The sequence below is a fragment of the Pongo pygmaeus genome, chromosome 3 (genome assembly GCF_028885625.2).
Source record: "Pongo pygmaeus isolate AG05252 chromosome 3, NHGRI_mPonPyg2-v2.0_pri, whole genome shotgun sequence".
NCBI lineage: Eukaryota > Metazoa > Chordata > Mammalia > Primates > Hominidae > Pongo > Pongo pygmaeus.
Window position 1 is genome coordinate 99,601,852 of NC_072376.2, and position 14,491 is coordinate 99,616,342.

Genomic DNA, 14,491 nt, shown 5'->3' on the forward strand with positions numbered 1-14,491 from the left:
AGGCGGATGCTTGCAGTGAGCCGAGATCGCGCCACTGCACTCCAGCCTGGGCGACAGAGCAAGACTCTGTCTCAAAAAAAACAAGGTCAGAAAAAAAATTCAAGTCAACCTCTCTAATGGGTTTAATTTTATTAAATCAATTAAAATGAAATTCACCAATTTTATCTGCATTCTTTCCATGAATTCTGACAAATGTATAGTGTCATTACCATTACAACCATTATATAAAACATTTTTTCATTATAATAAAGGGTTTGGTTTTAATTATTGCTCACGCTAATGTAGAAGATTAAGGGTTTTTTAAAATTTTTGTTTTGTTTTCTTTTGAGACAGGGTCTCACTCTGTTGCCCAGACTGAAGTGCAGTAACATAATCATAGCTCACTGCACTCTCAACCTCCTGGACTCAAGCGATCCTCCCACCTCAGCCTCCTAAGTAGCTGGAGCTATAGGCTAATAGCTAATTTTTAGCTAATAGCTAATTAGCTAATTAGCTAATTATTTTAGCTAATTAGCTAATAGCTAATTTTTTTTATTTTTTTTAAATAGAGGTGAGGTCTCACTATGTTGCCCAGTCTGGTTTTGAACTCCTGGCCTCAAGTGATCCTCCTGCCTCAGCCTCCCAAAGTGCTGGGATTACAGGGGTAATCCCTGCACCTGGCCAAGTTTGTGCTAGTTATATTTTCCATAGTCTTCTTTTTCACTAGTTCCCCATCACTTCCCCAGATAATGCATAAAAATGTATTATAATAAAGAATTCAAACCAGGGATAGAAAAAGCAAAATGCAATTAGGATGTTAGACATGCCCACACCTTCAATTTTTTCTTATTCAAATCAGTTGTACCTGTTTTAAGTAGAACCTGAATGACCAAGAAGATTTTTTTAATGTTCAACCTGAATCATTCTTATTTTTACCATGTCTATTCTAATTATAAGGGTCCAAAATATTTAAAAAGTAACAGCAACAATGTTATTCCTGTCGACATATAACACATGTCAATGCCTGTGGTAGATAGGGAGCTGTGAGAGGTAGCAATGATTTAACATAAGAACTTTGGATTCACAGACCCAAGTTGAAATTCCAGCTTTGCCACTGATTTATGCATGTGAACATTAGTAAATTATTCATTCTCTCTGAAGTCTCTTGACTACATTACAGAGCTGTTGTGATAATCAGGCAAGATGTAGAGGTAAATTATGTTATTTCCCTTCTTCTTTAATACACGTGAGCACTGAAAGATTCAGCATTACTTCTGCTACTTATAAGAGAATGCTGTATTGTTAGCATATAAATATCTATAAGAAATATGTTAAGTAACACAAACAATTTACATCAACATATATAAGCAAATGTGACCTTTGCTAAGTGACAACCTCTCTGAATTCATTTCCTCCTCTATAAAGGAAGGTATTACTAATCACAATATAGCTAATCATGTAATGGGGAACTACAAAGTGCCAGAAACACTTTGAGATGCTTAACATGTATTATCTCTTATTCTTAAAATGATTCTGAAAGATAGGCATTATTCCCGTTTCATAATCATTTAAAGCCTTGCTATTGGAAGTGTGTTGTATGAACCTGAAACTGCATCACTGTAACTTGAGAACTGTTTGAAACACAGAAACTAGGCCCCTCCTTTGCAGTATAACAAGATCTCCAGATTATTCATATGCACATTACGATCTGAGAATGCACTGACCTAATGTTCCTCCCAACTCTGCAATTCAGTAAGTCAAAAAGCAATATAGACCAATTACTGAACACTACAGCCAGGGCAAGCCTTGCAGTCCCCAGGTGGTGCGCATTCGTTCCCGCGGCCCCACCAGGAAACAATGTGCCTGCAGCCCTGAGCCGGATGACCTGGGGACCGCAGGGCAGCCATGGTGAGGAGAGTGAGGATGCAGGGGCCGCTCCTGCCAAGAAAGCCCCAGCCAGACAAGACAAGCCCAAGAAGCTGCCCTTCTTGCTGCTGGGCAGTTGGTCAGTATCCAGAGCAACGAGGCTGTGGCCCTACTCAAGACTCATGGCCTGTAACGTGTCCATGGGCTTTGGTGAGAGTTGGAAGAAGCACCTCAATGGAGTTCGGGAAATGTATTTCATCAAGGTAAAAGGATTTGTCACAGAAGAAAGGAAACATTACACTGTTTATCCACTCCCACACTAAGTCTTCACCTGGACCCATATGTGTGACATAAGAGATGTGAAGGTTGTCATCCCAGGACAGGACCCATATCAGAGACCGAATCAAGTTCATGGGCTGCTTTAGTGTTCAAAGACCTGTTCCACCTCTGCCTGGTTTGGAAAACATTTATAAAGAGCCATCTACAGATATGGATGGTTTTATTCATCCTGGTCATGGAGATTTATCTGGGTGGGCCAAATAAGCTGTTCTACTCCAGGCTGTCCTCACTGTTCTCCTACTCCAGGCTGTCCTCACTGTTCTGCCCCATCATGCCAATTTTCATAAGGAAAGAGGAGGCTGGGAGCAATTTACCAATGTGGTTGTGTCCTGGCTAAATCAGAACTCAAATGGCCTTGTCTTTCTACTCTGGGGCTGTTATGCTAAGAAGAAGGGCAGTACCTTGCACAGGAAGCAGCACCATGTGTTGCAGATGGCTCATTCCTCCCCGTGTACAGAGGGTTCTTTGGATGTAGACAATTTTCTCAGACCAATGAGCTCCTGCAGAAGTCTAGCAAGAAGCCCACTGACTGGAAGGAGCTATGATCCTGAGCTGAGGAGTAGTCTGTCTCCATTGGTGGTTATTGGGAAGCTGTTGTTTAAGTATTTGTCACTTACAAAATCAAACTGAAAATTTTTCCTATTAATTCTTAAATACTCTGCATAAGGTAAAGCTTCCACAAAGCAGCCATGAACCAGGTTGCCCAGAAATGGCAGCTTTATATAGCCACACATAGCAGACTATCCTTTGGCCAAATGTCTCTACAACATGGCTTCAGCCTAAAATATGCTAACTTCTCAGAAGACGATGAGGTCAAATGTTCACTTGGCTCTCTTTACCCCACACCCCACCCCCCTTACCTTTATGGTTAAAGGGGGAAGATGTATACCTTTTAGGTAGAACCATAGTTTGGTGCCTGCTGTTACTTGGTTTCACCTAGTTAGACTTTCAACTACAAGGTGTTTTAGGGGGTGTTTTTGCGTAGAAAGGCCCCCTTTTCCCAGCCCGGCAGGCATTCCAGTTTCTGCCAAGTACACTTATGCTCCCTTGATCTTTCAAGGGGCCTTCAGGTCCTTCCTTAAGGGAACTATGAGGGTTTTGCAGGTTTCTAGAAATCTGGACGTGAAATTAGGGCTCAATTTTCTGATCGTAGTAAAGGCGAAGACTCCCAAGGAACAGCCCTTGGTGTTGGCCTTAACAGACAGACAAGGGCTGAGGGATGTGAACTGAGTCTTGTTATTCTTTGGGCATTTCATGGAATAAGCAGTGAAATTTAGACAAGAAAGAATAGAAAAGAGAATTCTTCTTTAATGGGGGGAGGTGATTTTCTCCCAGGGTTATCCTGAGTTGGGGTTTTTAAGATAGCACAAACTGCTACATGCTGTTTTTTATGGACTGAAATCACTTTATAATATTTTTTTCTGCAACACTGGAGATTTTTAGTTTTTTAAAAGATATATATATATATAAAAATATATATATCCTTCTTTTTTAAGACACAATCTTTATTGGGTCTGTACCTTCATCCTTGATCTTGTTAGCAATGCCATTTTTTTTTTGCTGTTAGGTGGGTTAAAGCGTTACCCTGCATGGGGTTTAGTAATAAAAGATTGTTAAAGTAAAAAAAAAAAAAAAAAAAAGCAATATAAACATTGACATGACCTTTATTTATATGAAATACCTAGGCCAGGTGCGGTGGCTCATGCCTGTAATCCCAGCACTTTGGCAGGCCAAGGCAGGAAGATCACTTGAGGTCAGGAGTTCAAGATCAGCCTGGCAAACACGATGAAACCCTGTCTTTACTAAAAATACAAAAATTAGCTGGGCACGATGGCACACACCTGTAATCCCAGCTACTCAGAAGGCTGAGGCAGGAGAATTGCTTGAACATGGGAGGCAGAGGATGCAGTGAGCTGAGATCATACCACTGCACTCCAGCCTGGGTGACAGAGCAAAACTCCATCTCAAAAATAAATAAATAAATACCTACTGGCTTACTTGAAGTATTCAACATAATTTCCCTTGAAATGAGGTTGAGAAAAACAAATCTTAGACCTTTTAAAATTTATTGTAGCAAAGCACATTCAATCTGTCCTTCCATTTAAAAACATATACCTTATTTAAATATAATCCCCTTCTTTAAATAAATTTGTTACTCTTAGAAAAATAAGGTTTTACATGTTTTAAACATGTAAGATGAAGATTTAAACAAAAATTATGAATGTGACCTTAAGAATTCAGCTAGGCATGGTGGCCCATGCCTGTAATCCCAGCACTCTGGGAGGGCAAGGCAGGAGGATCACTTAAGGCCAGTTGTTCATAACCAGCCTGGGCAACACAGCAAGGACCCATCTCTACAAAAAAACAGAAAAAAACTGGCTGGGTGTGATAGCATGGGCCTCTAGTCCTAGCTACTTGAGAGGCTGAGGCAGGAGGATCATGTGAGCCCAGGAGTTCAAGGCTGCAGTGAGCTACGACTGTGCCACCACACTTCAGCCTGGGCAACAGAAAGACACTGTCTCCCTCTAAAAAAAAAAAAAACAAAACAAAGAATTCAAAAGCATCAGACTGAACATGTACAATTCTTCTCTGTTAATTATAAACAAAATTTTGTAAGAAAGAATTCAAAAGCACATTTCAGGACTGATTCTACTTAAGGCTAAATACAATGTAATTTTTGTTACTCTGTTATATGACACTTGTCATTGTATATACTGATATATTAGAGAAATACCCATTTACTCACCAACTACGTATAAGCAACCATGAAGCTTGCTAACTCCATTGCCTGCTCTTCTTTGACCCATTTCTTTAACTTCTATCCACTTATCCAGATGTGGATCATATCTCTCCACGCTAGATAAAGAAGCCATTCCATCATTGCCACCTACTGCATAAACATGGTTCTAAATGAAGAGAGTCAAACAAAACACATTAGATTTTGAATTTACTTATATATTGTTCTAATGGTAAATTAGAATGTACAAGGCAGTATTTCAGGAAATAATATGATATATAATATCTTCATATTGGTGATGATATATTGGACCTTTCCTTATTTTGGTTATGAATGTAATGCAATGTAATTTAATGGCAAGTTGCCATATAACTTACTACTAGAGCAACAGAGCCAACTCCTCCACGGGGAGTATTCATTGGTGCCACTGTACTCCACTGATCAGATTCTATGTCATATCTCTCCACATCATTGAAGCAAGTATTGTCATCTAACCCTCCAATTGCATAAATTGGGCCTCCTAAGGAAGCCAAGGCAATTCCTCGCCTGCAAAGACAATAAAACATACTTTAGCAAATGGGTATGTTTCCAGGAAAAAAAGTCATATAAAAAATTGTGCTAATGCAAATCATTTATCATGTTAACCTTCAAACAGTATAGTTTGTTTCCATTATTTTTAGATCTATCAAAGCTTTTGACTAGATGGCTACAGAATTGCCAAACTGTGCAACTCTGTGTGAATACTGCCCCCTAAAGTTGTACAGTGCATAGCCTACACAGGCTACTTTAAACTCAAAACAATAAAATATAACCCAACAAAATAGTATAAAAGGGTCCAAAATATTCAATTAGTGCACACACAGCAGCATAATTGAGAGGTTAATGAGTTGACAGAGAAGTTTTGCAGCGGAGGTCAGAAGCCAATCTCACTTACAAATCCATGCAATTACAGAGCTCATTTTGTTGCAGGGTTTCATTATACCACACAAAAGAGTATTAAATTTTATATTACAAGTTTTATGTCACGTTGCTTTATTTCTGAAGCATATTTACTTCTAAGAGACTTAGCCCATGTTAAAAGCTGATTTAACAGTGATCAGAAAAAAAAAACTCAATTTCTTAAAAAACACACTGCACCAATCAACAGTTGAACTATTATCAAACTATTACCTTGTCACTAGCTTGGATAATTTATAAACCTCTACTATCTTGTGTCTCATCTGAGACATAGCTGATATTAATGAGTTAATACATGTAAAGCACTAAGAACAATGTCTGGCCCATATTTAGTTCTATGAAGTATTAGCTTTTATTATTATTGGAGAAAGCAGCTGCTTCACTGAGATTCTAACTCTAAATTTACCAGAGAGTATCCAACAAAAGAATTCTTAAGGATAATGTTATCATTCACTTTCAGAATCCTCAACCTCTTTTCTCTTGGGTATAAAGCTATGACTTACCAAATACCGTGCTTATAAAAATGTTCAGGTGTGTGAGAACAAGTACATGTGTTGTCTAGAATGTAAGGATGTTAGGTCAGGGAAATAAAGTAAGTGTGCCTAATAATTGTCCCTCCCCTCAAACGACAAAAGCAGACAACATCATTGGCTTATTTCCTACTCCTCAAAACTCTCTTGGTTTTCATAACATCACACATTTTAGTCCACTCCTACGTCTCTGGCTAGTGCTTTTCAGCTTCCTTTATCAGTCCCTTCTTTACTCCATCATTAAATTATAAAGTTCCCTAAGGGTCACTCTACACTTTCTCTCCCTAAGCATATCCCATTCTTTCCACAGATTTGTGATAATTCAAATATATATTTTCAGACATATACCCAATTTCTACCTCAAATCTGTCTTGCTGGCTCTTCAACCTTAACTTTAATCTGAAATGAAACTCACTGCCCACCTCGCTGTGGTAGGCAGAATTTTAAGATACTCCCCATCCCCTGGTGTTACTCTCATGACTATGCTACAGTATATGGCAAAAGGGAGGTGACCTTGGTGGGCCTAATCTAATCAAACAAACCTTCACAAGCAGAGAGGTTTCTCCAGCTGATTGTCAGAAATTCAAAAACCCAGGTGAATGCAGTGTGCCATTGCTTGTTTGAAGGTGGGGGGGAACATGTGGGAAGGATCTGGCAGTGACTTGTAGCCAACAGCCAAGAAAAATGAGAAACTCAGTCCTGTAGCCACAAGGAACTGAATTCTACCAATAACCTAAATGGCCTTGGAAGTGGCTTCTTCCCCAGTGCCTCCAGATAAAAGCCTAGCCCAATCTCTTGATTCTGGCCTTGTGGGACCCTAAGTAGAAAGCCTAGCAAAACCTGCATGACTTTTGAACTGTGAGCTAATAAATGGGTGCTATTTTAAGCTGCTAAATTGGGGGCAATTTGTTACACAGACATAGAAAATTAATACACCCCCATCACAAAACAAACAAAAATTTTATCCCATTCACCATGTTGTTTTCCTAATTCAGAAATCATACCACTATCCATCCAGTTGCTTAAGGCAGAAACCGAAGAATCATCTTTGCCTCTACCTAATTGTTCTTTCTAATTATCATAAAGTCCTTTTGACCATACACCTCTGAACTATCTTTCAAATATGTCCTCTTTTCTCTATCTCAATTTCTATCAGTATAGTCCAAGCCACCATTATTTCTTTACATCAAGGGATGAAGAATTACAATAACCCTTTTTGGTCTGTCAGACTGTTTTCACTCTGGTCATCCTCAAATCCCTTCTCCATTTTGTATGCAGAAGTTCTCTGAAAAGAGAAATCTGATCCTATAATTCCCCTATTATTTAAATAAAAATATAAAATATATATTTACTATACATGCATATTAAATATATATGTTTAATTCAAAGCCCATCAGATAAAATATCCTTGGCAAACTTGAAAGGCATCATCCTTCACTTACTCTTTCTGCCTCATTTCTAGACACTCTTCCCCTTAATCTCCCAACTGCATTGGACCTCTTTCATACTCTTTGCTCTCTTTCATCACCTGGTTTTTGAAGGCTCTTCATCTCCCTCCACTTACCACTCTTACCCCACCTATGATAACTTAATCAGGCTAAATTCTGCAGTTCCTTCAGATCGTAATAAATGGGGCTTCATTAAGATGTTCTCCACTCCTCAAGCACCCTTTACTCACCCCATGCTAATATTATTCCCCTTATGTCATTATTTGTATCTTCTCTTCCACAATGTAAGCTATACAGAGGCAAAGACACTGGCTATGTTTTTTACTGCTGGTAGCAAAAAACAAAGTGGTATCTTTACCACTTGGTATGTCTTGTGGTGGGCATTTAAAACTTTTTTTTGAATAAGTGAATCTTTAGACATGCCGTCAGGATGATGGGTTTCAATAGACTCATAGCTTGAACAAACATCGGTGTCCATTTCAGTGGAAAGATGAAATAAAAAAATAAAGATAACCAGATATTTCACATGTGAAAATTTATTGAAATGCGTACTAAAAACATGATTTGGGGGTATATAAGTTATAAACAAATAATATGACAAAATAATTGTAGCTCTATTATTTTTCACACAGACTGTAAATGCTCGGGGCATATTTTAAAAGATTAAAGAAATTCAACTGCTATTTTGCTAGAGAAGTTTCATTCAATCTTTGGCTAAAAACCAACATAGTAACAGGGATATAAAGATTAAAAAAGTACTTTGGGATTTTATCTCCCATTTTAATCCATGCAGTTACCACATAGTAAAAATCACTCCCTATTAAAGTATTAAAATGTCATTTGTAGACAGTGAGAGATAACAGTTTAAGACTAGCTTTTTTTTTTTTTTCTAGGATTCTTTCTCATGAGGGGAAAAAAAGCTTAAAATGTCTTCACATTTCTTTTTAATCTTTTGTATTTTAACACAAGAAGCAAAAACCAGTTGAAAATATTATTAATCAAAAATAGAAAATTAGAGGCAACATATCCCCATGTGTGGTTTAGTTTTTAATTGCTCATTTTGATAACAAGTCATTTTTACAGAATGGTGCTAATTTGCCAACCATATAAGCCACAATGTCTCAGGTATGGTTTTACTAGTTCAGGTTTGTTTCTTTTAATTAAACTGTGGGTGATACATTTATATATATTAAGGTATGTATCATTATATATCATATATATGTGTATATATATATATCACCTGCAGGTTTTTTTTTTTTGAGAAAGAATTTTGCTCTTGTCATCTAGACTGGAGTGCAATGGCACAATCTCGGCTCACTGCAACCTCCACCTCCTGGGTTCAAGCGATTCTCCTGTCTCAGCCTCCCTAGCAGCTGGGATTACAGGCACCCGCCACCACGCCCAGCTAATTTTTGTATTTTTAGTAGAGACAGGGTTTTGCCATGTTGGCCAGGCTGGTCTCAAACTCCTGACCTTACGTGATCCGCCCATCTCGGCCTCCCAAAGTGCTGGGATTACAGGCATGAGCCACCATGCCCGGCCCACCTGCAGTTTTATTAAAAGAAACTCTTCAGCAATATTTTCAATATTTACTAAGATAGCCTTCTTCTCTCTTCTTGCATTATATTTTCACTCTGACACAGAGGCAGAATTATTCTAGTATCTAGTTTTATACAAATTATTAAGCTCAGTCTTTGAAATCCTCATGCTATTTACAGAACAATAAAGTTGAAAAAAAATAATAGGCAACAAAATTTAATCTCCCATTTGGTGCAAAATATATGTGATCTTCTGACAATACAATTCCAATCACTGGGAGGAATTACAGTATGCTTCATTGCTACTATACTGAATCATAAATAAACAAATATTTATTCCTTCCTACTAAAGCAACATACACTCTTAAAATATCTAGTAACTCCTGTAAGTTTTCTTGTCTCCAGATCACAACGCTTCAACTATTTTTTGTAGATAACATGGTTTTCAGATGTATTACTAACCTGCTAGTTTTTTCTTACATGCATTCCAGATTATCATTCTCACATTTATAACAATCCATTTTTGTGCACCTTCTATATATCTTATTTTCAAATTATAAACATGTTACTGTACCAACAAGTTATGTTCATTATAAACCATCCACCCAAAATAAATTTTTAAAAATGTACAGAGAGTCTAATCTTTTATTCCCATACCCCAACTGGTGTTATATATCCTACTTCAACAATACATCTATAGATACGGAGAGATCAGTGTCAAGAACAATACAACTATAAACTCCCTTAATCTAAGGCTTCACTTCTTTTAATGTAGGCAACTGTATTATATTCACTTTTTTCCTTTCCTTTTTTTTAAGAGATGTGTTTCATAATGGTTCAGGTACTTTTCTCCATATGAAACAATCAAAAACCTGATTTCCCACCATCTTATGTTGTACTCGTGGGATTGAGTTTTTAAAATACCTAAGGCAGGTTTTAACCTATAACTCTATTTTTAACATTTTTTAGGTTTTTGTCTAGAGTATATGTGGTCTACTCTGTCTTTGGAATCCTGATTTGGTCACATGCCTTAGTGATCTTTCCACCTTAAGATATCTAAAAAGCTGGTATTCAAGTCATTAATGAAAGTGTCAAACAGGTTAGAGTACTAAGTATGTTACTAAAAATCTTCCCTTTAGACTGATACATTAATCAGCATATATTCCAGTTTATGTTGATGAGAATATAAATATTAGAACATAAATATGTAAATGAGAACATAAATATGTAGGTGAGAACTTAAAATATTACTGTTCATCAGGATAAAAATCAATGAAGAAAAGAGAAATTGAGGACTATTTTCTTAACATGATAAAAATATAGATACCTTAGTCCTAAAGTCAGTATCTTATTTAATAGCAAAACACTAGATACTTTTCTAATAAGATCAGGAACAAGACAAAAACACCTACTATCTCTGCCATTATTCACCTGTATTAGATTATTAGGCAATACAATTAGACAAGAAAAATCAATAAGAAGCATAAGGATGTGTGGGAAAATTGACCCAAAAAGTCTACAGATTAATTAATAGTACTGTTCAATGCTAATTTCAGTAACTGCTATGGCTGTGTAACATGTTAACATTATGGGAAGCCAGGTGCAGGGTAGGTGGCAAGGTTTTGCCATCTCAGCACTGGCATTTGGCATTATCTTTGCCACTGGCATTTGGGATTATCTTTGCCACTGGCATTTGGGCTAGAAGATTCTTTGCTGTGCATTACAGAATCTTTGGCAGCGTCTCTGACTTCTTCCCATAGATGCTAGCAGCAATTTTCCCATCCCCAAGCTGTGACAACCAAAAATGTCTCCAGACACTGCCAAGTGTCCCACAGAGGGGACAAAATCATCTTCCGTTGAGAACTACTGATACACAGAAACTTTAATATTTTTGCAACTTCTCTGAATAAACTAAAATTATCTCAAAATAAAATGTTTAAAAAAATCAATGCTCATGTATAAGTGAAAACTGTGACTACCATATGGTACTCTAAAACATGACTGCATTTTTAATTCTTAAAAAAAATAAAAGGTGGTAACAAAGTATCACCTTGGACACACTAACAAAATGTGTTTGAGAAGGTATTTAAAGTTTCTAAAGTAGAAAAAAAAGTTTAAAATAAGGCCTTTAAATTTTAAGAAACTTTATTTCCACTATCAGTTCAAAGTAACTTTCCATGCTGATCTACCTCTTTGTGTTCATTGATGCCTTCATCATCCATTTATTAGTGAGAGGATCAAACATCTCCATGCTACCTAAATGTTCATTTCCATCATGTCCACCTACTGCATACACTTTACCTGTCAAATAGAGAAGTATTTTCATTTGACTCCAAATAAATAAATTCATAACATTAATGTTACATATATAAACATTATATAATTAAAATGTCACCATAAGTTAATTTTCAATAATTGCTGTTCTGTTCAACATTATGATCAATGTCATTTCAGTAGTTGAATGAAAAATCAATGTAAGCTTGCACTAAACCTGCTGTTCTACATGAAGTTATTTATTAGTAAATGCTCTAATATTATCGCCCCCCCTTAGGCTTCCCAAATTTTTATTACTTGGTAGATGAAATCACTAATCATGCCTTCAAAGAATGCTTAATAAAATGGAAAAATGCTCTTACTAGGTTATATTTTAAAATATAAAACTGGTGGCCGGGCATGGTGGATCATGCCTGTAATCCCAGCACTTTGGGAGGCTCAGGCGGGTGGATCACCTGAGATCAGGAGATCGAGACCAACATGGTGAAAGCCCATCTCTACTAAAAATACAAAATATTACCCGGGCGTGGTGGTGGACACCTGTAATCCCAGCTACTTGGGAGGCTGAGGCAGAATTGCTTGAACCTGGGAAGCGGAGGTTATAGTGAGGTGAGGTCACGCCACTGCCTTCCAGCCTGGGCAACAAGAGCGAAACTTCATCTCAAACAAACAAACAAACAAACAAAAACTATATATATATATAAACTGTGCACACACACATGCACACACACTCACACACATACATATAAAACTGGTTTGTTGTTTGGTTTTTCTTTTTGAGACAGGGTCTTGCTCTGTCACCCAGGCTGGAGTGGAGTGGCGTTATGACTGCTCAATGCAGCCTCAAACTCCTAGGCTCAAGTGATCCTTCCACCTCAGCCTCCCAAGTAGCTGAGACCACAGGCGTGCACCACTACGTCTGGCTAAATTTTTAAATTTTTTTGTAGAGACAAGATCTCCCTACGTTGCCCAGGCTGGTCTTGAACTCCCAGGTTCAAATGATCCTCCCACTTCAATCTCCATAAAACTATTAATATGATCAATTTTTTTCCTCAGTAAAACAAACAAAAACACACACAGAAAGATAGGCAAGACTGTACACCAAAATGTTAACTGTGACTATTTCTGGGTGTTTGTGTTGCAAGTGGTTTTCATTTTTTATGAAAATGTTTTTATATGGTTAAAAATTCATTTATACTTTTATAATAAAAAAGTGACCTTTTAGAGTTTTCTGACAATTTATTGATGGTTCTACAATTAATTCATTTTCAGGAATGAGTCAAAAAAATTAATTGTAGTAATAATCATTAATTTTAGTTAGATGGGCATAAAAAAGCTGATACGTAATTATAATTTGAGTTCAATAAACATTTTTCCTTGGTTTAGTTTTTTGGTAACTATAACTCAGAATAGTTTAACTGTTTATATCTCTTTTCTCTGATATTCATCTCCATATTATGCACACTGAGCATCTGTGGGCACAAAGCAAGTAAATTATCACTAACCAAGCATTTTATTTAAAAATAATTTACAATTTAGTCATTTTCTTATATAAAAATAAATTCTCAAAGTTGAAATATTTTAAAAAGAGCATTGTGATCATGTGATATTTCAGACAAGAGTGGACCCACCTTCCACAGAGATTACACCCACATGTCGCCTTCGACTATTCATTTCTGGTCCAAAGAACCAACTGTTTTTATTGATAGAATAGCATTCAATACTGCGAAAGGGGTCACCAGATCCACCTCGACCGCCTACACAAAACAGCACACCTAAAGGTAAAGCCACAGAATAGAGATAAATTATAGCTGCCAAATTGAAAAAAATTAGAAAGCCAAAACTTTGGGTAAAAGCAAAAAGACAAAAAAAAGTTATTTGGATAGTATTCAATGTTATTATGTTACTAGAAATCTAATAAAATTTTCTTCTTGTCCCCTCAAAGAATAGGGTATATCAACTATCTCTGCTTGCTAATGTCCCACTACAATATGGTTTATACTCTCACCTACCTTCTAAAATTACACTTCCTAAGGTCGTAACAAAACCAATCAGCCTCTAAGTTAATTTCTTATTGAACACAATTGCAACATTTGATATGCTGATCATCCCATTTTTTGGGAAACATCTTACTTCCTTGATTTCTATATCAGTCTCCTTTTGTCTCCAATCATTTATTTCCTTCTATGTTTTCCATGTTCCATCCTTAGCCCATTTCTCACATATTTTTTGCTCATACAGGAAAAGTTCATCCCTTTGTTTTAGATTCCATCTATATCATAACACCTTCCTATATACATTTCTAAGCCACATCTCCACTTGATGTCCCACAGACACCTCAAACCCAACAAGTTCAAAAGGATCTCCCCTTCTTGCCTACCTAAACAACCTCTTCCTTCCCTGTGGTGTCCTGTCTGTTCCTCTCTATTCCCAATGCCACTGGGAACGGTTCATGCCCTCATTACCTATTACCTAACTACTGCAAAATCCTGTCCTCTCTTAATACTTAGCTGTCTTTTTGCTTTCAGATTGTCAACATAGTAAAATAATGAAAAGGCTCTTTTGATAGCCTTCCATTACCTACACCAGTACTTCTCAAAAACTTTAGTGAATGCCACTGAATTGTACACTTAAAAATGGTTAAAATGGGCAGGTTCAGTGGCTCATGTCTGTAATCCCAGCATTTTGGGAGGCTGAGGCAGGAGAATCATTTGAGGCCAGGAGTTGGAAACCAGCCTGGGCAACAGAACAAGACCCCTATCTCTACAAAAAAATTTAAAATTAGCCAGCTGTGGTGGGGTATGCCTGTAGTGCCAACTACAT

General features: G+C 37.0%; 1 protein-coding gene and 1 pseudogene across 2 annotated transcripts in view; one reads left to right on the forward strand and one right to left on the reverse strand.

Annotated features, from left to right (window-relative positions):
• The window catches only part of KLHL8 (kelch like family member 8), a 60,146-nt gene that overhangs the window by 4,924 nt on the left and 40,731 nt on the right, over window positions 1-14,491 (reverse strand). For both annotated transcript variants that reach the window (XM_054485474.2, XM_063663873.1), the window contains exons 5-8: window positions 13,300-13,443; window positions 11,584-11,695; window positions 5,299-5,467; window positions 4,931-5,090 (exon numbers count right to left, since the gene is read on the reverse strand). In XM_054485474.2, the coding sequence (XP_054341449.1) occupies window positions 4,931-5,090; window positions 5,299-5,467; window positions 11,584-11,695; window positions 13,300-13,443 (585 nt within the window). The remainder of the gene's footprint in view (window positions 1-4,930; window positions 5,091-5,298; window positions 5,468-11,583; window positions 11,696-13,299; window positions 13,444-14,491) is intronic.
• On the forward strand, window positions 994-2,729 carry LOC129035267 (uracil-DNA glycosylase-like; annotated as a pseudogene).